Source organism: Chiloscyllium punctatum, chromosome 3, assembly GCF_047496795.1.
Source record: "Chiloscyllium punctatum isolate Juve2018m chromosome 3, sChiPun1.3, whole genome shotgun sequence".
Taxonomy (NCBI): domain Eukaryota; kingdom Metazoa; phylum Chordata; class Chondrichthyes; order Orectolobiformes; family Hemiscylliidae; genus Chiloscyllium; species Chiloscyllium punctatum.
In genome coordinates, this window is record NC_092741.1 from 19,770,522 (window position 1) to 19,796,540 (window position 26,019).

The 26,019-nt window shown below is 43.5% G+C and overlaps 1 protein-coding gene across 1 annotated transcript in view; it reads left to right on the forward strand.

Moving 5' to 3' along the window:
* LOC140456550 (serine/threonine-protein kinase MRCK alpha-like) overlaps window positions 1-26,019 on the forward strand; it is a 567,354-nt gene that overhangs the window by 406,461 nt on the left and 134,874 nt on the right. The window contains 4 exon segments of the mRNA XM_072550745.1: window positions 10,379-10,512; window positions 18,662-18,904; window positions 22,176-22,286; window positions 24,174-24,421. Of these exon segments, the coding sequence (XP_072406846.1) occupies window positions 10,379-10,512; window positions 18,662-18,904; window positions 22,176-22,286; window positions 24,174-24,421 (736 nt within the window).

Genomic DNA, 26,019 nt, shown 5'->3' on the forward strand with positions numbered 1-26,019 from the left:
GGGGTTTCAGTAATGCTGCAGGTCCCTTACACACAACTGTGTGTGTGTCTCTGCTCAGAAACAAACCCTGAGACAGACCGAGGGAGCATGGCACAGAGCGAGGAAAAAGGAAACTTCAGAAAACTCCGAGTCCCAGAGGAAAGGCATTGAATCAATTAACCAAATAATCTAATTATCCGAATAAAATAGTGCATGCCCATCTTGTTTAGATAATCGAGGTTCCTCTGTATTTGTTAGTGCATGAAAAGCCTGCAGAGAGAACAACTTTCAGAGAAGGCAGACTGGTTGCACCATCACAGAAAATGGATTGGAACATCCTGTAGAGGTTTTATATAGAACCCTAGAGTCCCTACAGTGTGGAAGGAGGCCATTCGACTCATTGATTCCACTCTGACCCTCCAAAGAGCATCCCAATCAGACCCATCCCCCGCCCTCTCCTTGCAGCCCTGCATTTCCCATGCTCATCCACCTGACCTACACATCTTTGCACTCTGGGAGGAAACCTACATAGACAAGGGGAGAATGTACAAACTCCGTGCAGACAGTCAGCTGGGGTGGAATTAGTGCCAGGGACCTGGGTTTGTGAGGCAGCAGTGCTAGCCATTGTACCACCATAGGTCCCTTATAGTCAGGAAGAAGGAAATTGTAATGGGGATGTTATAACTAAATACTCATTTTGGTTCTGCCTTCACAAATAACATCCCAAAAATGTTGGAGAACGCAATGACTAATGGGAGGGAGGAACTGAGGGAAATAAATATTGGTAGGGAAATGGGGCTGTGGAATTTGTTGGGATTAAAAACTGATATATCCCCAGGGCCCAATAATCTCCATCTGAGAATACCTGGGCATGGCCCTAGAAATAGTAGATGTGTAGTGGTCATCTTTCAAGATTCTAAATTCTGGAACCATTCCAATTGGAATGTAGCCAATGTAATCCCATATTTTAAAAAGGATGTAGAGAGGAAACAGGGAATTATTAACCAATTACTCATGACATCAATAGGAGGAAAAATGCTCAAGTCCACTCTAATATTAAAATGATTTAATATCAGAGCACTTGGAAAACAGTGACAGCATCGATCAGAGTCAGCGTGGATTTATGAAAGTGAAATTATGCTTGACAATTCTGTTTGAACTCTTCAAGGATATAATAAGAAATGTTGAAGAAGTGGATGTGGTTTACATTGAGAAGGCCTTTGATGAAGTGCCATAAAAGTGATTAGCATGTAGAATTAAAGCATATGTGATTGGGGATAACATACTGACATGAGTAGAGAACTGGTTGGCAGGAATCAAAGAGTAGGAATAAACAAACATTTTTCGAGCCGATGACTAGTGGGGTACCACAGGGGTCACTGCTTGGACCCCAGCCATTCACACTGTATATTCATTATTTAGATGAGGAAACTAAATTTTGTATCCCCAAGTTTGCAGATAAGACAAAACTGGGTGGGAGGGTGAATTGTGGGGAGAATGCAGACATGTTTCAGTGTGATTCAGACAAGTTGAGTGAGTGGGCAAATGTGTGACTGATGAAGTATAATGTGAGAGTATCCACTTTTTAACAAAAACAGAAAGGCAGATTATTATCCAAATGGCAATGTTGGGGGGAGGGGTGAAGTAATACCTGGGTGTCTCTGTACTGCAGTTGCTGAAAGTAAACATGAAGGTGTGGCAGGCAGTGAAGAAAGTAAAAGATGACTTTGCCTTCATTGCAAGAGGTTACGAGGACTCAAGCAGAGATGTCTTGGTGCAGATATACAGAGCCTTAGTGAGACTACATCTGGAGTATTGTGTACACTTTTGGTCTCCTTATCTGAGAAAGGATGCTCTGGCTCTCAAAGGAGTGCAATGAAGATTTACCAGACTGATCCCTGAGATGGCAGGACTGATGTACAGGGAGAGATTGAATTGGTTAGAAGTGTATTCACTGGAGTTTAAAAAATTCTCATAGAAACCTCTAAAATTCTAAAAGACTTAGACTGGGTAAATACAGGAAGGATGTTCCCAGTGACTGGGAAATCCTGAACCAGAGGTCACAATTTAAGGATACCGGGTCGACTATTTAAGACTGAGATGAGGAGGAATTTCTTCACCAGAGAGTGGGGAGTGTGTGGATTTTTCTGATACAGATATTAGTAGTGGCCAAAATATTGATGTTTTCAAGAAGGAATTAGTTATAGTTCCTAAGAGGTCAAGGAATCAAAGGGGTATGGGAAGAAAGTGGAAACGTGAAACTGAGTTAGATAATTAGCCAAATTGAATGGTAGCAAAGGCTTGGGGCACTGAATAATTAATTCCTCCTATTTTCTATGTTTTTCCCATGTTGAGACATTCCAGTTCACTCCTCAGTTTGGGCTGCGTTATGAAAGCTCTTGAGTTACCACAATTGGCCTCTGTGTATATTGTCAAGGAGAAAGTGCACATGCCATCCATTTTGTAAAAAGTGTGCACGTGTCTGAAGAGAAACGAGTTTATCCATCATCTCTTACCCGTTTGAAAACATGTTAAATCTGTCATATGAAGAATGCTTGAAAGCTGCCAGTATCAAGGAACCTGGGACTATTTGTTGAACATTTCCCAGCAGCAGTCAATACTGGGGAGGAAAGAAGCAATTTGGACTAACCTACAATCCTGATGAAGGGCTTTTGCCCAAAACATCGAATTTACTGCTCCTCGGATGCTGCCTGAACTGCTGTGCTCTTCCAGCACCACTAATCCAGAATCTGGTCTCCAGCATCTGCAGTCATTGTTTTTTACCTACAATCTGGACCTATTCCACTTTTGGAATATTGTGTGTATTCTGGTCTCCTTCCTATCCGAAGGATGTTGTGAAAGGGTTCAGAAAAGATCTACAACAATGTTGCCAGGGTTGGAGGATTTGAGCTATAGGGAGAGGCTGATTAGGCTGGGGCTGTTTTCCCTGGAGTGTCAGAGGCTGAGGTTGATAAAATCATGAAGGGCATGGATAGTGTAAATAGACAAGGTCTTTTCCCTGGGTGGAGTAGTCCAGAAATAGAGGGCATAGGTTTAGGGTGAGAGGGGCGGCACGGTGGCAGAGTGGTTAGCACTGCTGCCTCACAGCGCCAGAGACCCGGGTTCAATTCCCGCCTCAGGCGACTAACTGTGTGGAGTTTGCACGTCCTCCCCGTGTCTGCGTAGATTTCCTCCGGGTGCTCCGATTCCCTCCCACAGTCCAAAGATGTGCCAGTCAGGTGAATTGGCCATGCTAAATTGCCCGTAGTGTTAGGTAAGGGGCAAATGTAGGGGTATGGGTGGGTTGCGCTTCGGCGGGACGGTGTGGACTTGTTGGGCCGAAGGGCCTGTTTCCACACTGTGAGTAATCTAATCTAATCTTAGGGGAAAGATTTAAAAGGGACCGAAGGGGCAACTTTTTCACGCAAAGAATGGTGCGTGTATGGAATGAGCTGCCAGAGGCAACCATTAAAAGTCATCTGGATGGGTATATGAATAGGAAAGGTTTAGAGGGTTATGGGCCAAGTGCTGATAAATAGGACTAGATTAGTTTAGGATACCTGGTCAGTATGGACAAGTTGAACCGAAGGGTCTGTTCCGTGCTGTATATCTCTATGACTCCGCTCTAATAACCTATGGTATTGGAGTTAAAACAAGTTTGCCACTAAGGAAATTATTCATAGGGAATACTGGCAACATTCAATGCATTTCCTAAACATACCTTCAATGGGTTGTGTGTAAGTCAAATAGCAAATTGGACCCAAAATAATGTTTCATGATATCCGGGTTTGCAAAACTGCAGCTGAAGATTCCAGACACACAAAAGATAGCTTCACTTGGATGAGATTCTTGTCACTGGTTCTTGCTGGGATTGTCTCATGTAGTGGCATGTCTGGCCCGCTTTCATTTTGTGTACAATTGCACAGTTAGTAAACCTATTTGGCAGTGCTGTACCGAAGGCCAGCATCAGTACTGCCCAATGCATTACAGTCACAGTTTGTGATCTTGAAGCTTGGAATATTTTACGTATGTTCATGGGATGTATATCACATTAGCTGGGCCAGCATCTATTGCCCATCCCTAATAGCCTTGGAAACGATGACAGTGAGCTGCCTTCTTCAACAGTTGTCTTTGAGGAATAGAGGTATCCACTGTGCTGTTGAAAGAAGTTCCATGATTTTAACCCAGACTCTGAATGAATGGCTATGTAGTTTCAAGTCATGATATGTGAGCTATTGCTGTAGACAGTGATGGAGTAACCACTTTCTGTTTTTATTTTTCATTTCCAGCATACACAATATTTTACTTTTGTTTCAGTATCTGAAATGTTATGATTGGAGTTGAATGTTGTGTAAACATCAGTAAATGTCCCACCTCTGACTTCAAGATTAGGACTGTCATTGGAGAAAGCTGAAGATGGTTGGATGCTTCACTGAGGAGATGTCCTGGAGCTAAGATGACAGAGATCGATAAATGGTGGATTTTGGGATTTTGAGAGTATTTCTGAGAGTATGACTATCCTGTTTGACTAGGCTATGGGCTAGCTCTTTGAATTTTTTTTTTTTACAAGTCCCACATGTTGATAAAAAGGAGTTTGCAGGGTTGGCCACGGTAAGCTTTCTGTTGTCGTTAAACGTTGTAGCAGTTTGACACAGCGAAGTAGCTTGCTAGACCATTTTAGAGAGCAGTTAAGAGTGAACCACATTGCTGTGGATCTGAAGTCACATGTCGGCCAGGCAAGGTAAGCAGGCAGATTTTCTTCCCCAAAGGCTGCATGTTATTCTGATGCTTTGTTGAGCTTTTTACTGTTGTGGCATCTTTGGTTTGTGTATGCTTGTGTAGAGAGCTTTATTCTGCATCTACCTTACAATGTCCCTGATCTGCATTTATCAAACAGCTATTTCAGGTCTGTCTCATCCTATTGTATTCATTGCTGACAATGTGGTTTTCTCAACACTGGAGAGATAAAACATGGACTGGGTGCCTGCTGTGCTAAACACCCACGTTCAGTCGATAAAATGAACCCAGGTTTCCAGTTGCCTGCCATTTAATACACTGCCACGTTCCAATGCCAGTATTTCTATTTGAGGCCTGCTGCAGTGCTCCAGCAAGCTTCACGTAGCTCAGCACTCCTTTTGTTTCAGGATCCTGCAGCCTTTAAGACTGAACATTGACTTCAATAATTTTATAGCCTGATCACATCCTTCCCTTTTTTTTTTACCTAACTCCACATCCTGGTCCTGTCAGTACTTTCAATACAGCCTACCCACTCTCACCCAGTCTTTGTCCTATTATCACATTACATGGGCTGTTTTCCACACAGTATTCATTTCTATTCTTAGCTCTCATTATCACTTATTCAGCTTCTCCTATCCTGGTTTACAATCGATAATCCCCTTGTCTGCTACCCCTTTCATATCTCTCCCTCTGGGTTCCATCTCAACCCATCTGCTCACATTCTCCACCAACACTCCATCCTCATCCCTCCCAACTCTGTCTTCACCATAAATGCCATTTATTTCTCATTCACCGGACTCGCAACATTAACTTTGCATTCTCCCCACAAATGCTGCCAGACCTGCTGATTACCCAGCTATTCCTGTTTTTTTTATATCTCTGGCCTATATTTGCTTGTAGAGATAGAGTATAGAAATCCTGGCTTAACTAGCTACTTCTGTCATTCCTAACCTCAAGGAAATACAATTGGATAAAACCACAAGAACGTTCACTGTTCCGAATGTCAAAGGACTTTCACTGAAGAGCTTGATGGATTATTATCCTGATAATATTCCTACATGTGCCAATTTTGAATCAAGCAGCTAAGTAAAGTTTGACAAATTTTATAATGAAGAATAGTTGTTGGTTAATTTTAACTCATTCCATAATGCAATCAGTGGAATCAGTGGATGGATTGTTGAGTCCTCTACACCTTCACATCTTATCGAAATTCCCCCACACATTAAATTTCAGCTTCACATTATTTCAGGCTATAAGATTAGGCATGTCTTTCAATGCTTCTCTCTCACCTTCGCCCTAGTTCTCCTCAGCCTGCTTTCCATTAAAGCCTGCAGTCTATGAACATGGCCCTTCAGAATGAGAAAACCCAGAATAAAATGTGAAATATTTTGACTGTAATTGCAGCCTGCTGACCCTTGTCCTCTGCATTTTTGAGTATTCAGCAATTTGCACATAACTAGGAAGGCGCTTGTGGAAGATTAAGAAATATGCAGAGGTCAGAGTGCTGAAGGAATCATTCAATCAATAGTGGTGCATTTCGCTGACATTTGGCATTGGAAGTGGCATATGTGACAGATCAATGTCAGGGAAAAGGATATTTCTAAAGAAGGGGTCCAAAATTCCAAATCAAATGGTTTTTATTTTAAAAATTTTGGCTCAGTTTGTCAGGCATTTCATTCTTAAATCCTATGGGGAATTTGATAAAACATGACATTTTTGTGCATTCAGAACACCATGTGTTTTCACTTGAGGAGAGGGGAAGTCAAGGTCCTAACTGTTTGATGAGCATTAAAGCAAGCAACTGAATATGAAATATTTACATTGTCAAATATGCAAATTCAGTATTTAGCTATTATTCATTTACTTATGTAGAATATTGAACAAACCTGAAAATATTTTAATTGCATTCAGAGGGTGAAATTGATTTTGCCAAAATGCAAAACAGGTTCATTGCTTTTCAGCACTCTGTTTAATGCTGCACACAAAAGTCCATTAAAATCTTGACCAAAAATAACCATCATACTTTTTCAATATTTATGAACTTTTGCTGTGCTTATATTATGGTAGAGTCTTTTATTTTCTTGGTTTCTGTTTGTATTACTGAGGGAATCATGTAAAGTCGTATGTCTGACTATTTCCTATTGAAGTGTTGACTGCTGCAAAGGATATATGAGTGAATTAAAAGTATCACAGTGAGCTTTCTTTTGTACTTTTTAATTAGTTGGTGGCCTTAGCTTTAAACAATAAGACATCCAACATGGGGAATACTTGACTCTCAAATTTCTGATTCTTTTTGGAGTAATATGCAGATTTAAGCATTCTGAATTTTAAAAAAAACCTGAAGTAATTGCTGTAAGAAGGCAACAGGGGTGGCTTTAGGTCTTCAAATGTTATGGAAGGACTGCTAAAGGTGTATTTGCTTATTGAAGAAAAGAAATTTGAGCAAAGATTTGACCTAACTTTGAAGAAATTTAGTTAGGGTAGATAATAGACATTTGCACCAAGAGCAGAGCACAACTGGAACAGAGAGAACACTGAAACTGGCTGAGTGGTTTTCTGCAATGTGTTTCCAAGCCTTATGGAGGTGGCTTATAAATTTCATGTATTCGGGCCTCTTTTGGTTGAAGCCCTCTATACAATAGCATATTTTGTTCAGATGTGTTTACAATGGTGCCCACCACTTCTCAGTTGCATTTGTTTTGGATTTCTTTTAGTTTTCTTTATACATACAGTTGGAATGAAAAGAAGGAAAGTTCTTTCGACGAACTCTTAAACTGACTTTATAACTGAAGTTCAAGGCAGCTTTTTAGTGATGTTTCTGGTTAACTTTCATTAACAGCATGTGTTTATTGCATTTATTGTCAATCACAATACTCAGAGCTTAGCAAAATAAGATATGGCCTTAATAAAACATACAAGACTGTTAGGAAGTTTGACAGGATAAATGCTAAAAGATCGTTTCCCCCTAGATTCTGGGACCAGAGGTCATAATCTCGGTGTAAAGCCTTGCTGTTAACACAGTAATTAGAATGAATTTCTTCTTTGAGAGGGTAATGGATCGATGGAATTCCCTGTTGCAGAGAACTGTAGAGGTTGTGCCGTTAAGTTACTCAAACCTGAGAAACTAGATGTTTAATCGGTAAGAGTATCAGTGACATCGTAAAAGGCAGCAGAGTTGACTTGAGTACTATCAGATCAGCCATGATGTAATTGAATGGTAAAACAGACTCAATGGGTCTTGCAATACAACTGCGTGACTTGCAGAGCCATTTCCTGAGGGCAGCTGAGAGTTAACCACTTCTATATCTGGAGTAACGTATAAACCAGAGTGGAGAAAGTGAGGACTGCAGATGCTGGAGATCAGAGCTGAAAATGTGTTGCTGGAAAAGCTCAGCAGGTCAGGCAGCATCCAAGGGTCAGGAGAATCGACGTTTTGGGCATAAGGCCTTCTTCAGGAACCCTCATTCTTGAAGAAGGGCTTATGCCCGTAACATCGATTCACCTGTCCCTTGGATGCTGCCTGACCTGCTGCGCTTTTCCAGCAACACATTTTCAGCTATAAACCAGAGTGGGTGAGAAAGTCAGGGATAAAGACATTACTGAACCACACGCATTTTATAACAATCCATTTGTTTCATTATTGTTGTTATTATTGCTAGCTTTTTATTCTAGATTTATTTTCATAAGTGAAATCTCCAACTGATGGGTTTGACCTTAAGTCTTTAAGTCATTAGTCCAAGCCTTCGGATTACTAGTCTAGTTACATAACTGTTATGTAATCCCACCCCATAATGAATTTGTTAGTACAGTTGCGTGAATAGTTTTGTTATGAAGTCATTTTCAGCGACTCAGAAATCTGTGAATAGTTATTTTTCTAAAATATACCCAGGAAACAATCTCTTCTGGAGAGATCATAATTGCAGGTACCATCCTGGAGTCGCCAATCTACCACTACCTATTTCTATCATTTCTTTAGGAGGACAATGTGTTGGGGCACAAGCTTTCCAGTAGCAATATAGAATCTTTGTGATTAAGTGACATATTGATGCATTCAGTTTATTTTTCTCTGGATTTATACTGCAGAGAAGTGCTCAGTTTCTCTTGTACTTTCCAATTGAATTTCAGTTTCTAACATCTGCAACATCTGTTTTTACCTCCTAATTGATGACATCTGAGGACAATGATATCGCTGGGTTTGTTAAGGTACTGGGCCAACAGTACTGTTGCAATGGGTTTTGCTGTGATTCTAAATCAGCAGTACTGTTGTATTAGTTTGGTATGGTGCTGTGGCAACAGCGTTGTGTTGGGTTTGTTAAGGTGCTGGGGCAGTGGTAGTGTTGTAATTGGATATGGTGAGGCACTGGGACACTGGTGGTGTTGTGTTGGATTTGGTGAGGTGCTGGGATAGTGGTGTTGTTGGGTTTGGTAAGTTGCTGGGACAGTGGTATTGTTGTAATTGGATTTGGTGAGGCGCTGGGACAGTGGTATTGTTGTGTTGGATTTGGTGAGGTGCTGGGACAGTGGTATTGTTGTGTTGGATTTGGTGAGGTGCTGGGACAGTGGTATTGTTGTGTTGGGTTTGGTGAGGCGCTGGGGTAGTGGTGTTGTTGTGTTGGGTTTGGTATGGTGCTGGGACAGTGGTGGTGTTGTAATTGGATTTGGTGCGGCGCTGGGACAGTGGTATTGTTGTGTTGGATTTGGTGAGGCGCTGGGACAGTGGTATTGTTGTGTTGGATTTGGTGAGGTGCTGGGACAGTGGTGTTGTGTTGGGTTTGGTGAGGTGCTGGGACAGTAGTATTGTTGTGTTGGATTTGGTGAGGTGCTGGGACAGTGGTATTGTTGTAATTGGATTTGGTGAGGTGCTGGGACAGTGGTGTTGTGTTGGGTTTTGTGAGGTGATGGGACAGTGGTAGTGTTGTAATTGGATTTGGTGCGGCACTGGGATAGTGGTATTGTTGTGTTGGATTTGGTGAGGTGCTGGGACAGTGGTGTTGTTATGTTGGGTTTGGTGAGGTGCTGGGACAGTGGTATTGTGTTGGGTTATGGTGAGGTGCTGTGACAGTGGTATTGTTGTGTTGGATTTGGTGAGGCGCTGGGGCAGTGGTATTGTTGTGTTGGGTTTGGTGAGGTGCTGGGACAGTGGTATTGTTGTAATTGGATTTGGTGCTGCGCTGGGATAGTTGTATTGTTGCATTGGGTTTGGCGAGGTGCTGGGACAGTGGTATTGTTGTGTTGGGTTTGGTGAGGTGCTGGGACAGTGGTATCGTTGCGTTGGATTTGGTGAGGTGCTGGAACAGTGGCATTGCGTTGGATTTGGCGAGGTGCTGGGACAGTGGTATGTTGTGTTGGGTTTGGTGAGGTGCTGGGACAGTGGTATTGTTGTGTTGGGTTTGGTGAGGTGCTGGGACAGTGGTATTGTTGTGTTGGATTTGGTGAGGCGCTGGGACAGTGGTGTTGCATTGGATTTGGTGAGGTGCTGGGGCAGTGGTATTTTTGTGCTGGGTTTGGTGAGGTGCTGGGACAGTGGTATTGTGTATTGGTTTTAATGAGGTGCTGGGACAGCAGGAGTCAAGGGATGGTTACAATGGAAACAGGCTGATTTGACATATAAAAATGACATTTCTGTGAGTCAGGCAACTAATTATCCTGTGATTTGTTCCAGATTTCGGTCAGCTGGAGCAGCAGCTCGAAGAAGCAAGTCTCATCAGAAGGGATTTTGAAGATGGCTGTCGGCAAATTAAGGCACTTGAGAAGCAAATCAAATTGTCGAAGCAGGAGAAAGATGATCTTCAGAAGGTAACTACACATTCTGGTTCTATTGCTTCTGTCATCTGAGGAAAGGTTTGGAGTCCTAGAATGGTGGCTGTTCATTTGTGAAATATGGCATAACAGTGTTTCTTTCAAGTATTTGATAAAAATACATGTAAGGCCTGCATTTTTCATATTTGACGTCTAATGCCATGTGAGATCGATCGTATGAGCTTTTATTTCTGCTTGCAATTTACGTCAACTGCAAAGAGAGACTGAAAAGGACCCTGATGTAAAGAGAACACCATCCCATCTAGTCAGTTATAGAATTTATAAACTATATGCTGGAAACACAGCAGCACTATTACCTGAAGCTGAAAAGGTTATCTAAAATTTTGGATTCTCTCTCTGAACTGAATTGAAAAAATAGAGAGAACTCTTCAGGTTGTGGGGATTTCATCCTGCCACCTGAAAAGCAATGAATATTAGAACCTTTTCCGTAGGACCATTGGACTTCGGAGCAGAAGGAGGCCATTCTATAGATGCTGAACAGTACTCTCAGATTGGAAGGTTGTAAATGTCATCCAAGTATTGAAGAAGGGACGGAGAGAGGAATCCAGGAGCTTTTAGCCTGGTGTTAATAGTAAAATAAAATCTCCTATAAACAGTGTGATGCATAGAGAACAATGAACTGATTCAGCAGAGTCAGGAAATAGTTATAAATGAGATAACATATTTGCCAGATCTGTTGCTGTTTTTTATGAATATAGCTAGCAAAATAGATAAGGGGGAAACCAATGGATTTTCAGAAAGCTTTCAATAAGTCCCTCATGGATTAGTAAATATAATCAGAGCAATTGGCCTTGGGGGCAAATATGCTAGTATGCTTGGTTAAAAGAAAGAAAAAGGAGTAGGAATAAGCTGTTCATTCTCAAATGAACCAGTGATTATGATGTGGGGATTAAATGTAATATATACAAAATCGTAGTTGATAGAAAACTAAGTGGGGACGCATGTCATGAGGGTGATGCAAGATGCTTCAAATGGATTTGGAGATGCTAACTGAGTGAGCATTAATTTGACAGATGGAATTGAATTTGCCAAAAAGCAAGATTATCAACTTTGGTAGAATAAACTGAAACACAGCTGATTTCTTAAATAGTGAAGCTGGGAAGCATTGAAATTCAAAGGGATTTGAGTGTGGGGCAGCACGGTGGCTCAGTGGTTAGCACTGCTGCCTCAAAGCACCAGGGATCCAGGTTCAATTCCAGCCTCAGGTGACTGTATGGAGTTTGCACGTTCTCTCTGCATCTGTGTGGGTTTCCTCCTGGTGCTCCAGTCTGGCTCAATGGTTAGCACTGCTGCCTCACAGCTCCAGGGACATGGGTTTGATCCAGCCTCAGGCAACTGTCAATGTGGAGTCTGCACATTCTCCCCGTGTCTGCGTGGGTTTCCTCCAGATGCTCCGGTTTCCTCCCACAGTCCACAGGTGTGCAGGTTAGGTGGATTAGCCATGGGAAATGCAGGGTTATGGGGTAGGTGGTGGGTCTGTGTGGGATACTCTTCTGAAGAGTTGATGCAAATTTGATTAGCCAAATGGCCTATTTCCACACCATGGGGATTCAAGAATGTCCTTGGTAAGTTGGATCGAGTCATTAGGGTCAAAAAGGTTTTTATAGCATGGAATGAAGCCTTTTGGCCCATTGTGCCCATGTCAATCAAAAAACAGCCATCTATTCTAATCCCATTTCTAGTAGATGGCCGAGACCCTTGAAGGCTGTGCTTCAAACAGTTCTTAAATGTCTTGAGAGTTGCTGCCTCTACCACCTTTTCAGGTAGTGAGTTCCAGATATCCTCAACACTTTGGGAAATGAGACAAGCCAGGACATTTCCCTTATTGTAAAAATTAACCTGTTCAGGCAGATTATGACACACCTCTGAAGCAAGTGGGACTTAAACTCTGACTTTCTGACCCAGAAGTAGGGACAGCATACCAACACCTGAAGAACCCCAAAGACATTCTTCTTTATTGGTAAAATTTATTAAGTACTCAGTCTTTCATTTCATAAAAGAAACCCCATAACATGCTGGTTACAACATACTCCTGGATTAGGTAGAGCAGATCTTCTGGCCCAGAGGGACACTGCAACTCACCACATGACCCTCATTACTCAATATTACATTTTTGAAACAGTCTGTTCAAAAATGCTGTTGAACAGCTCTGGAGTTGAATCTGAGCCTCCTGGCTCAGGGCTAGGGACACTACCACAGCACCACAAGAGTCTTTTACTCAATCTTACATTTTTCTGCTTTTTTATCTTTTACTCAGTCTTCAATATTTTCAAAAATTCATCTGTTCAGAGATGTTATTTGCACACTACTGAAGCAGGTGGGACTTGAACTCAGGAGTAGAGATAGGGGCATTACCACAGCACAACAAGGGAGAGCCCTTTGCTCAGTCTTACTTTTTCCGTTTTCTTCTTTTACTCATTGTTACTGCTCCTTCTGTGCACCAATCCAGCATGTTCCCCCGTTGTATCTGTCCAGTAAGTTAATTAACCAACTAACTCTAACCTGCTTAATTGCTTGCTTTTTTTAAAAAATCAACATGAATACATTATGGCGCACAACCAGCGATTACCACTGTGTCACCAGGTCATATTTTGTCTTTGCCTGTTCATCAGCATGATAAGAGACAAAAAAAAACTGCAGATGCTGGAATCCAAAATATACAGGCAAGAGGCTGGAAGAACACAGCAAGCTAGGCAGCATCAGGAGGTGGAGAAGTCGATGTTTCGGGTGTAACATTTCTTCAGGACTGGGTGGGGGGGAGGTGGGTATGGGAGAAGCTGCAGATAAAGGGGGTGGCGGGCCAGGGTGGCGAAGTGGGGATAAGTGAAGACAGGGAGAGGGTACGACCTGGTTGGTCAATGGGAGGAATGGATCCAGTTGGTGGTGGGGAGCAGTGGAAGGGACGGAGAAGGGCTGGGAAGGGAGTCAGGGAATGAGGAGGGCAGGATGGGACCATTCGCCACAGCAGATTCGCCGCCGACGATTAGCCACTGCCCTTTGACCACCGAGGACGCTTAGCCCACCACCCATTGGCCACTGAAGATGATTCATCACCGCAAATAAGTCGTATATTTTGAATATTGGTGGTAGCGTCCACTTGTTTTAATAACCATTTATTTTTGTTAATAGAAAATTTTAAATTTTTTTTAAAGTATGCATAGACATATTGCTGCAGTTGGAGCAACTCGTCAATACTCTGATCCTGATTATGCTTTAAAAGCAAAAATGATAATTGCTTTGGCTTTTGTGCCACTTACTGACCTTGATACCTTCGTAGAAGCACTCGCAGATTTTTTACCTCATGGACCACCCAACCATATGGAAATGTATTGGGATGTTAATAAAAGTGCAAAAGGGGCGAGATTTATATATGGAACAGCTGATAGCGGGTTACCCACCACAAATAAAGCTAAATAAAACTAAGACGCACACGATAGAATTTAAAAAATCGTTCTTGAATACAGCGAAAGCGATTGTTTGGAATATCTTAGCGGAATAGCGCATAACTATCAAATGAACTGAAATTTCATTGTTTAATATTAATGAGATTTTACTGCCATTATAAAGATTTTTAAAATATAATTCCTTTTTCTCGTTAAAGTTTGTAACTCATTTTTATATATAAACCAATAGAGTGATATTTATTTTGCCTCTTTTTTTATTAATATGTAGTTGTATAAATAAAGGGGACTGAGAAGTATGAAAGAACAGGCGGGAGGGAAAACAATCAGAACATATATATATTTCCGGTGGCGAATAGTCTCCAGAGGTCAAACGACCTCAGTGGAGAAACGCTGGTGGAGAACCGGCAGTGGCTAATCATCGGCAGCGAATCGTCACCAACCCTGGGGCAGGAGGTTATTTGAAATTGGAGAACCCAATATTGAGTCCTCCAGGCTGAAGGCTGCCCAGGTGGAAGGTGAGGTGTTGTTCCTCCAACTTGCAGTGTGGTTTGTTGTGGCAGTGGAGGAGGCCAAAGATGGTCATGTTGGAAAGGGAGTGGTTAGGGTTAAAAATCAGACAACACTGGGTTATAGTCTAATAGGACAACCACCTGATGAAGGAGCAGTGTTCTGAAAGCAAGTGCTTCCAAATAAACCTGTTGACTATAACTTGGTGTTGTGTGATTTTTAACTTTGTACACCCCAGTCCAACTCCGACACCTCCAATTCAGGAGTGGTTGGGGGAATTGAAATGGGTGGTGACTGGGAGGCCTGGTCGGCCCCTGTGGACCCATCTGTGATGCTCGGCAAACTGTTCCCTATGTTTACGTTTGGTCTCCCCAATGAAGACAAGACCACATCGGGAGCATCTGATGCAGTAAACCTCTGTCTCACCTGGAAGGACTGGTTGGGGCCCTAGATGGAGGTGAGGGAGGTGGTGTATGAATCTATTATTGGGGATATGCAGGAATGTAGAGTTGAAGTTAAAATCAGATCGATCGTGATCTTATTGAATGTTAGAACAGGCTTGAAGGGCCTTCTTGATCATGTTGCCAGACAGAGTTAATACAGTGAGAATGTTTCCCCGGGCTAGGCGGGGATGTGTCAGGGACATAACATCAGAACATTTAGGACTACAATCAGGAGAAATTCCTTCACTCAGAGGGTAGTGAATCTTGGAAGTTTTTTACCCCAGGATTGAGGAAATTCAATTATTGAATAGGACAGAAATCAGGAGATTTCTGGATCACAATGAGGGATCATCAAGGGTTATTGGGCAATTCTAGAAAATTACAGAGAGGCAGAGATCAGCAATTATCTAGTATGGTGGAACAGGATCAAAGGGCAGTCCCTCAATGGCAGTAATATCCTTCCTAAAGTAAGCAGCATATGTTATTCTAAATGTGGTCTGACCAAGATTCTATACAATTAAAGCAGAGCTTCACTATCCTTGCATTCTCATTCTATTGTGATAAAGACTAACGTTTCATTTGTCTTCCTAATTGCTTACTGCACCTGCATGTTAGCCCACAGTGATTTATTGATGAAGGTATCCAGGTTCCTTTGTACATCTATTCTCATCTCTTATCACATAAGAAAAACTCTGCCCCTCTGTTTCACCTACTAGAGTAGATAAGTTCACATTTTTTGACATTATATTCCACCTGACCACTTACTAAGTCTGTACACATCCTCCTCAAACTGATTTGTGTCTTCCTCACAGCACACATTCCCACCTAGCTTTGTGTCATTCATAAACTTAGAAATATTACATTTGATCCCCATATCTAACTCTTTGATATACATTATGAACAATTGGGGCCCAAGTACTGATCTTTGAGATATAGCACAAATCACAACCTACCAATATGAGATGACCCATTTATTCCTGCTCTCTGCTTTAGTCAGTCCTTAATCTATGCCTGTATATTATCTCCTATCCCATGTGTTTAATTTTGCTAATAAGCTTCTATGGAGAACTTTATCAAAAGCATTCTGGAAATGCATATATATTATGTCCACTGACTCCCCTAAATCAATCCTGCTCATGTACCAAAACACTTCAACAGATTTCCCAAATTCTTGCTTATTATGGTGATCAGATCATTGTTATCCAAATGTCCTTTTCTTTATTGTCCGTTGAATGTGTGTCACTGGCTGTGGTAGCATTTATTGTCCAGATGACAGTTATGAGTCAATCCCATTGGTGTGTGCCTGGAGTCACATGTAGACCAGACCAGGAAGACCAGTAGATTCCCTTACCTAAAAGACTTTAATGTAGTGTACAAAATCCCATGCAAGGACTGCACAAAACACTACATCGGACAAACAGGAAGACAGTTAACGATCCGTATACACGAACACCAACTAGCCACGAAACGACACGACCAGCTATCCTTAGTAGCCACACACACAGACGACAAGCAACATGAATTCGACTGGGACAACACTACCATTATAGGGCAAGCCAAACAGAGAACAGCCAGGGAATTCCTAGAGGCATGGCACTCTTCCACAAACTCTATCAACAAACACATCAACCTGGGCCCAATATACTGGCCACTACAGCGGACAGCTCGAACTGACAACCGGAAGCGGCAGAGACAGGCCACTATAAATGCCGGAAGAAACAGCACAGAAGCGCTTCACAGGAGGCTCCCAAGCACTGAGGATGTCACCTAGACAGGGGACGAAACGTTTGCAAGACAAATTCCCAGCTCGGCGAACAGAACCAAACAAGGAGCACCCGAGCTACAAATCTTCTCCCAAACTTTGAACTTTAATGAACCATACGGGATTTTATGTATGGTGGTTACCTAGTCGCTGTTAAATTATGTTTTATTCTAGATTATCATAGAATCCCAAAATTGCAGAAAGAAATCATTCAGCCCATTGAGTCTGCACTGATCCTCTGCATCCCAGCCAGACCCAGACTCCCATCCAATCCCCATATTTAGCATGGCCAATCTACTTAAACTGCATAGCTTTGGAGTATGGGAGAAAACCAGAGCAACCAGCAGAAGCCCACGCAGACATGGGGAGAATATTCAAACTCCACACAGACAGTCACCCAAAGCTAGAATCAAACGTGAGTCCCTGTGACGTGAGGCAACATTGCTAACCACTCAGCCGTTGTGCTGCCTGATTTATATTGACTTCAGATTTACAAACTACCATGGTGTAATTCATCCCGTAAACCCAGAATATTAGTCATTACCCCTATATCCCACCACTCCATTTACCACATCCTTAATAATAAAGTCTAGCATTCTCCCTGCTACTGGTGCAAGGCTAAAAAACCTGCTGTTCACAGTCTCCCCCTGCACGTCCTACCCTTCTGAAGTGTTTACTCTCATCCGATCTGCAGGAGCCATTTCAGAATCAGCGGAATTTGGATGATACTTACCAATGAATCTATTATCTCCAGAACTAACTCCATCAGCACTCTGGGATGTAGAATATTAAGTTCTGAATGTTTATCTGTCTTCAGTCCCATTAATCTTTCTAGTAATATCTTCTTCTTAATACTAATTTCTTTCATTCCTCATTATCCATAATCTCTTGGATATCTAATTCTGCAAGATTTCTTGTATCTTGCACAGTGAAGATAAATGCAAAGTAATAGTTATACTTTTTTTTGTCATTTCTCTATTCCCCTTTATAAATTCCCTGACTGTAACAGACCCACGTTTATATGTACATTATACAGTTTTTACAGTCTTTTCTATGTTTTTCACTAGTTATTTTATATTTATTGTTGTTGACTGAGTAAACCAGGATTATTTCTGAAAATCTGTGCTCCAAGCAGAGAGTATGCTGAGTAATTCAGGAATTAGTTAATTGATGATAAAGGCTGAATGTGTTAATTCACCAAGTTAGATTTGTCCTGCTGTTTGTAATTTGGATAATCTTCCACATAACTGGTTCAATACCAAATTCATGGGGCAAAAGCTTATGATTTTTGGTTGAGTGTCAGCTTTGTCGAGTTTCTTGGACACTTTCTTTCCACAAGGCCTAGCAGATAATCTCAACCTCAACTTTCCAAACTTGCCTCGTAAAAAAAATGAAAATAAAAACGAAACACTGAAACTCCAGCATCACTTGAGAGCTAAATAATTGCAATTTCAGGATGTAGGTTTGCTCGCTGAGCTGGAAGGTTCATTTTCAGGCATCACCATACTAGGTAACATCTTCAGTGGGCTTCCAGACGAAGCTTCATCTGGAGGCTCACTGAAGATTTTATCTAGTATGATGATGAAATGCCTGGAAATGACCCTTCCAGCTTAGTGAGCAAACCTACATCCAGAACCTCAACCTGAGCTACAAATCTTCTCAAAACACGCTAAATACAATTTCAGGCTGATGATCAACTGTTATTGTTTTGTGGCAGCATTAACAAAAACAAAGTGGTTTATTTGAAGCAAAGTTATTTGTGTGGGGACCACAGTGCAAGTGTAAGTCATATTGGGGAACAATTATTTATACTTAATGGATTTACTATATGAGCTCTTTGATGGTTCTCAACACAGTGTTTTATTAACTTTGTTCTCAAATGCTGTTGCGGTGTATTAACTTCCATCCTGTGTGCTTTTGTTCTCTTTTGATGTTGAGATAATTTGTTTCTTAATACGTTTATAATGCTAAACTGGCCCATTAATCTTCAAATTGTGCCGTCAATGCAGGAAATGTTTGAATCCAATGAAAGGTTGAAATTGCAAACCAAAGAACTTAAGGATGCCCATAGCCAGCGTAAACTGGCCATGCAGGAATTCTCCGATATGAACGAGAAGGTCACAGAACTGCGTTCCCAGAAACAGAGGCTTTCCCGACAGCTCCGGGACAAAGAGGAGGAGATGGAAGCAATAATGCAGAAGACTGAGAGTTTGCGCCAAGAGCTGCGGAGAATGGAGCGAGCCAAAAAAGACGTAGGTTTGATTTTCAGTTTTGGGTCAGAATTGTGGTTCAAAGTATTGGTTTTGCTAGCTGTTGCTTTTCATTTAAATTCCACTGCCATTCTTTAGGAGCAACAGGAGGAATGGTTTGTGGTGGAAATTAGAAGTTAAGCGCATGTGGGAACAGAAGTCATGTAGGAGGTGGAGGACATGTGTGGTGTCCCAAACGTATGTGGGGAGCTCCTGGATCAAGGGGGACAGGATGGTGTCAAGGTGTGCAGAGATAAGTTCAGTGGTGCAGGAGCAGGCTGAGACGATGGATCGACTGGGGAAGTCAGGTTTGTGAATCTTGGGTAGGAGGTAGAATCGGGCGGTGCAGGGCTCTCTGCCAATGAGGTTGGAGGCTGTTGGTGGGAGATCCCTTGAGGTGATCAGCTTGTAGATGGTCTGGGCGATGATGGTTTGGTGATTGGAGATGAGGTCATGGTCGAGGAGGCAATAGGAGGAGGTGTCCGCGGGTATGGCCTGTACGCCAAACTACCACCCCCCCGTTCACTAGTTTGATGGTGAGGTTAGGGTTAGAGTGGATGGGTGCGCGTTGAGAGGTTGGAGAGGTGGACAGGTTGAGGCAGTCGATGTCACAGGGGCAGTTGCAAATGAAGAGATCAAGGGATGGGTAACAGGCCAGCACGGAGTATCCAGGTAGATGGGTGTGTTGGAGGTGGGAGAAGAGGTCCTTGGTGGTTGGGTGGGAGTCCAGATGGAAAAAGTAAGCACGGAGGTGGAGGCAGCGGAAGAAAGGTTCAATGTCACAATGAGTGTTGAATTCATTGATCCAGGGGCCTGGGGGATGAAGCTGTGGCCTTTACTGAGGACTAATCATTCATCCTCAGTGAGGGGAACGTTTGGAGGAATGGTAAAAACACGGCAGGGCTGGGAGCTAGGACCTGGTGTAGGGCTGGAGTTGGGAGTGGGGGCAGAGACTGGCTCTGGATTGGGTGTGGTTATAGGATTGGGGTTAACGTCATCAATGGAAGTGACACTCACCATGAGGGTCAGGGGGCGAGGAAGCGGTGCCATCGATGGCATCTGCAGGGGCAGAAATGATGTAACACGTGACGTTCGCAATGTTGTCAGCAGTGTTCTGGTGACGTCAGTGGGGGTGGAAGTGGATAAGTTGGCGGCAACTACAGGAGAGGAAGTGATGTGCCAGGTAGTCTTTGCAGTGGTTTCGGCAGCGGTGCATCTTGTGGCGGTTGTCTTCCTGGTGATCTCGGAGATGGTTCTGTTCTTGACGAATGTGGAGGTGGTTGTCTTCCTGTCGATGGTGGAGGCGGTTGTCTTCCCGGCAATCGTGGAGATGGTTGTCTTCCGGGCGATCGCGGAGGCGGTTGTCTTCCGGGCGATCGCGGAGACGGTTGTCTTCCCGGCGATCGCGGAGGCGGTTGTCTTCCCGGCGATTGCGGAAGCGGTTGTCTTCCCGGCGATCGTGGAGGCGGTTGTCTTCCCGGCGATCGCAGAGGCAGTTGTCCTCCCGGCGATCGTGGAGGCGGTTGTCTTCCCGGCGATCGCTCAGGTGATTGGCTTCCCGGCGATCGCGGAAGCGGTTGTCTTCCCGGTGATCGTGGAGGCGGTTGTCTTCCCGGCGATCGCTCAGGTGATTGGCTTCCCGGCGATCGCGGAAGCGGTTGTCTTCCCGGCGATCGCGGAGGCGGTTGTCTTCCCGGCGATCGCTCAGGTGATTGGCTTCCCGGCGATCGCGGAGGCGGTTGTCTTCCCAACGATCGCGGAGATGGTTGTCTTCCCAACGATCGCGGAGATGGTTGTCTTCCCGGCGATCGTGGAGATGGTTGTCTTCCCGGTGATCGTGGAGATGGTTGTCTTCCCGGTGATCGCGGTGGCAGTTGTCTTCCCAGTGATCATGGAGGCAGTTGTCTTCCTAGTGATTGCGGATATGGTTGTCTTCCCGGTGATCGTGGCAACGATTGTCTTCCGGGCGGTCGTGGAGATGGTGGTCCTCCCGGTGATCACGGAGATGGTTGTCTTCCTGGCGATCGCGGAGATGATTGTCTTCCTGGCGATCGCGGAGATGGTTGTCTTCCCAGCAATCGCGGAGGCAGTTGCCTTGGCGGCGATTGTGGAGGCAGCATAGTCGGCAGTAGCTGCTGTCTGTGGGGTGACAGAGATGGAACTGATGTCATCATTTGCCACGGCGGTGGTGGCTGGTGCGGCCGCGTGGCTACTGGCGTCTAGATGGTTCCGGAGACCGGGAGAAGCTTCTGGGATGATTGAGGAAACCCAAATTTGGAGGCAAGTACGTGAAAGTTTGGTGTACTTACATTCCTTGCTGTCCAATATGATGGAGAAAAAGCATTTGTTGAATGCGTGGATTCTTCTAAGGGTGAAGAACAGCAGAGGTCCTTTGCAGGTCTGGGAGAGTGTGGCCTTGAGCTGGGGCAGGGCTGACTGCAGGGAGTGTAGTTTGCAGCGCATGGCTGCGAGTGTGGAGTGGAGGATCCGGAGGGAGAACCATTTCTGGAGGCTTTGGATTTCCTGTAGGTGATAGTTGCCCTGGTCAGGTCCAATTGTGATGGTCTGGATGTACTCCGAAGTCCATGCTGGATTAGTCGGTTCTGTAGGCAGGCGCTGAGGAAAGAGATGTGGCTGTGGTAGCGAGTCAGCTTCAGCGGAGTGCTAACTGAGTTATTGTGCCAATAAGGGCGAGGGTGAGGTGCCTGCTGGGTAAGGTTCCAGCTCGGGTGTGGCTAGGGCTGAAAGATTGGGTTTGGTGGGGTCGTGGGGCAAAATGGACCACAGGTCTAGTGGAGGCAGGATCCGATGAGATTGCGCTGGGTCTAGTGGGAGTCTCAGTTGGTCTGATCTGGTGCGAGGTCTCAGTGCGATGGGTCCATCAGCGGTCTTGGTGGGTAGGGGTCTCAGTGGGTCAGGTGCGGTGGCAGCAGGGTTTGGTCTGGCGGAGGGGCATTTGGGTTCTGGGCATAGAGGAATTGGCCAGCAGAAAATTCAATTTCATGGTAATTCCTTTGGAGTATGCTACAATGGGGGGACACCACAGGACCCTAATGTACAACTCCCATTGTGGTCAATGGCAAATCTGCTAGGTTTTTATCCCCTTTGTTTCCGTATTTATAGAAGCCTTTCATTTGGAAGTTTATTCAGGACTTTTAGAAATTTGATACTGAATGTGGAGTTTCTTTGAAGGATTTGATGGTTTGGCAGTTCTGTTGTAAAGTTGGTTTAATCCTGGCTGCTATGTCACTTGAGTATTATTTCTTCCAATCAGTTGGATGTGCAGATGGAAAAAGCAGCAGCAGAGGCATCCAAGGAGCGAAAACTGCGGGAACGGAGTGAGCAGTACTCAAAGCAACTGGAAGATGAACTTGAGGGGCTCAAGGTGAGAGGGTGATGTGAAAATTAAGAAACAGGTTCCTTGCATTGATTTGTTTCTGGTTCTGTTGGTAACAGAGATCATGGATGAGATATCAAGTGATAACTCAACAGTTTCCAGAGATATGACACAATATCATAGTTCAATGAATTGGAGAATAACAGTGATAGAACCCTCAAGGAAAGGTATTCATCGTGTTTGGTGAAACAAGTAAGATTGAGGGACTGTTTAGAATCGTAATGTATCAATGGTGCATTACTGACCAAGCTGGTTGAGTCCTAAAGGACATAGCTGGTTGAGCAGCAAGAAACAACAAAAGTGAAAATCATACTTGGCCTCAGCTTCACCAAGCTGCCTGCTGCAGATGCATCTGTCCATGTCAGTGTTGGTACAAGATCCACCACAAAATGCCTGTGGAGATAAAGTCGCTTCTTCATATACCCTCCATTATGTTGTGTAGCACTAGTCACCATGCTAAATGGCAGTAGATTTAAAACAGATACAGTAAACAGATTCCGAGCGGCTCAATGGTTAACGTTGCACTCACAGTCACCAGGGAGCTGGGTTTGATTCCAGCCTCAGGCAACTGTGTGGAGTTTGCACGTTCTCCCCGTGTCTGCGTGGGTTTCCACTGGATGTTCTTGTTACCTCCTACAGTACGAAGGTGTGCAGGTTAGGTGGATTGGCCATGGAAAATCAGGAAAAACATTCCTGATGAAGGGCTTATGCCCGAAACGTCGATTCTCCTGTTCCTTGGATCTGCCTGACCTGCTGCACTTTTCCAGCAACACATTTTCAGCTCTGATCTCCAGCATCTGCAGTCCTCACTTTCTTCATGGAAAATCGCCCCAGTGTTCAGGGATGTACACACCAGGTGCGTTAGCCATGGGAAATGCAAGGTTACAGGGATAGGGGAGGAGGAATGGTAATGGGTCGGATGCTCAGAGGGTTGATGTGGACTTATTGGGCCAAATGGCCTGTTTCCACACTGTGGTGATTCTATTCTAACTCAAGAACAGAATCCATGATGTTATTGGCCGTTTGTAATGTTATACTAGAACACAATCTGTAACCTCATGGACTGATATATCACCCACTCTGATTACCATCAAGCCAAGCGCTTAACCCTGATTGAATGGAGAGTGCCGGAGGGCATGTAAGGAGCAGCACAGGGCATACCTAAGTGTAAGGTGTCAGCCTGGTGAAGCTACCACATTGGACTACTTAAACACCAAACAGCATGAGCAGCAAGTGATAGACAAAGCTAAGCAATTCCACAACAAATGGATCCGATCTAGGATCTGCAGGCCTGCGTTCAGTCTTTTTTTTATTAGATTACTTCCAGTGTGGAAACAGGCCCTTCGGCCCAACAAGCCCACACCGCCCCGCCGAAGCGCAACCCACCCATACCCCTACGTCTATCCCTTACTTACACTACGGACAATTTAGGATGGCCAATTCACCTGACCTGCACATCTTTGGACTGTGGGAGGAAACCCGAGCACCCGGAAGAAACCCACGCAGACACGGGGAGAATGTGCAAACTCCACACAGTCAGTCGCCTGAGGCGGGAATTGAACCCGGGTCTCTGGCGCTGTGAGGCAGCAGTGCTAACCACTGTGCCACCGTGCCGCCGCCCAAGTCTTGAATGGCTATGAATAATTAAACAAATTGCTTGGATGGGGGAAAATAAAGTTTCATCTCCAAATGACTGAACTGGTTATTGGTGATTTTAGTATGATAACTAAAATTAATAAAACTTAAAATGAAGTGGTGTCCATAATGTTAGTCATGACGCAATCAGCGATTTTAGATTATTTTAGCTTTGGGCAGTATGAAAAGGTAACTAACTAACTGTGTCTGTGTTCTTCTGCCTCTGAATATTTTCAACAGAAAAGGCAAGTTGGACGTTCTCCTGGTGTGAGCAGTACAGAGCATCAGCAGGAAGTAACCAAACTCAAAGCTGATCTGGAGAAAAAGATTGTGTTCTACGAGGAGGAGCTGGCCAAAAGGGAAATCCTGCACATGACTGAGATCAAGAACTTGAAGAAGGAGGTGCGAGATGCAGAGGGACAGCATCTCACCCTGAAGAAAGAAATAATGATTCTGAAAGACAAGTTAGAAAAAACCAGAAGAGAAAGGTAGGATTCAGCTTCAATTCATTTTCTGTCTGAATTAAATCCTGCAGAAGGCCCGGGTTCCTGAATCAGCTGAGGGCATTTGCTCAGTTCCTGTGAAGAGCTCTGTGTGGTTGAGAGGGAACACAAGAAAAAAATGGTGTTTAGTTAAATAACATGTTTCACATCTCAAACTGATGTGTTGGCCTTAAATGACTTTTTGAGGTTCAATTAGTATCGAAGGATAAATTAGTCAAACGCAGCTCGTCTGGACAGGACATGCCATTTGTATGCCCAACACTAGCCTCCCAAAGTTACTGCTGGGATCTCCTCCATCTGCAGTGTTTTCCTTTTGCTCTCCTGGGAACCTGTACATGGGAAGAAACTGCCAGGAGGAAAGCAGAAATACTTGAGGGATCTCCTCAAAGCAAACCTGCATGAGTCAAACATCCTGTTGACTCTTGGGAGGACTGTGACTTGTGACTGACCAGAATGGAGATGGCTGATTCTGGCAGATATTGGGGAAACACATAAACCTCCAAACAACCCAGCTACTCAAAACTTCAACTCCCACCTGCCCAACATGTGTCAGAGTCTGCAAACCATGTAGTGTACTCAGCAGCCAGCTCCGAACCAATTACATTAAAATGGAAAAAGGTCATCCTTTGTCCTAAGGACTATACTCCCAGTAGTCATTGAATCATCCCTCATTTCACATTTTTTCATTGATTGAAGTACATGAAATCAATGTTTGTTTTATTCTTAGATAATCTTCAGTTTTGAGATTTTAAATTTAGCTTCTTGTTTTAATTGGGAATGTATGTGTGAACCAGTCAGAATAATTTATTACATGCTGTTGGTGAGGAGTTGTTGATATGAGGTTTTATACAGTAATCAATATTGTTTCAGTGGCACTGTTCATGCATTGTTACAAGTCTAATGGCTATACTGCATCTTGACATGTTCTGATGTTCCCAGCTGTGATTTATGACTTACATTTTCCTTCTGTTAAGCAAAGATTCTAAGGAAGTTCAAAGCTATAAATTAATTGTGACTTCATGAATCATCTGATTTATGTCAGTGTAGTGCGCAATGGGTGGTATGCTAATATTCACGGTAGAATGGTGATATTATTGAAATTCTAATGATATTTCTTGAGATTTTGATACCATAGAATGATAGAATAATTAACACAGGAGGAGGTCATTCAGCCCATCATGCCTGTGCTGATGATTCAGCTATTCAATTTCTCTGTTCTTATTCTGTATCCCTTTAAATAATTCCCCCTCAAGCACTTATCCCTTTCTCTTGAGCAAGAAGAAAGGTTTTCATCAAAACACACTCGTACACCAATATATGGATTCATAATAAGAATTAGGATAATACAATATTAGTACAATACAGTATCCATTTATTGTCTCGCATACTCCATTGTAGGAATACAGAGGAAAGCATTTACGATGTCTGCCTTCTTATGGCAACATCTTAGGTGCAAGTCCCTAGGTACAGTTCTTGGATACAGCAGATGAATAAAAGTAGTTGCATTACTTGCTCAGTTGAAAAATAAGTTAAAAATAGGACATCATTCAGGGATTGATATTACAGTAAGGTAAGAAATTTCA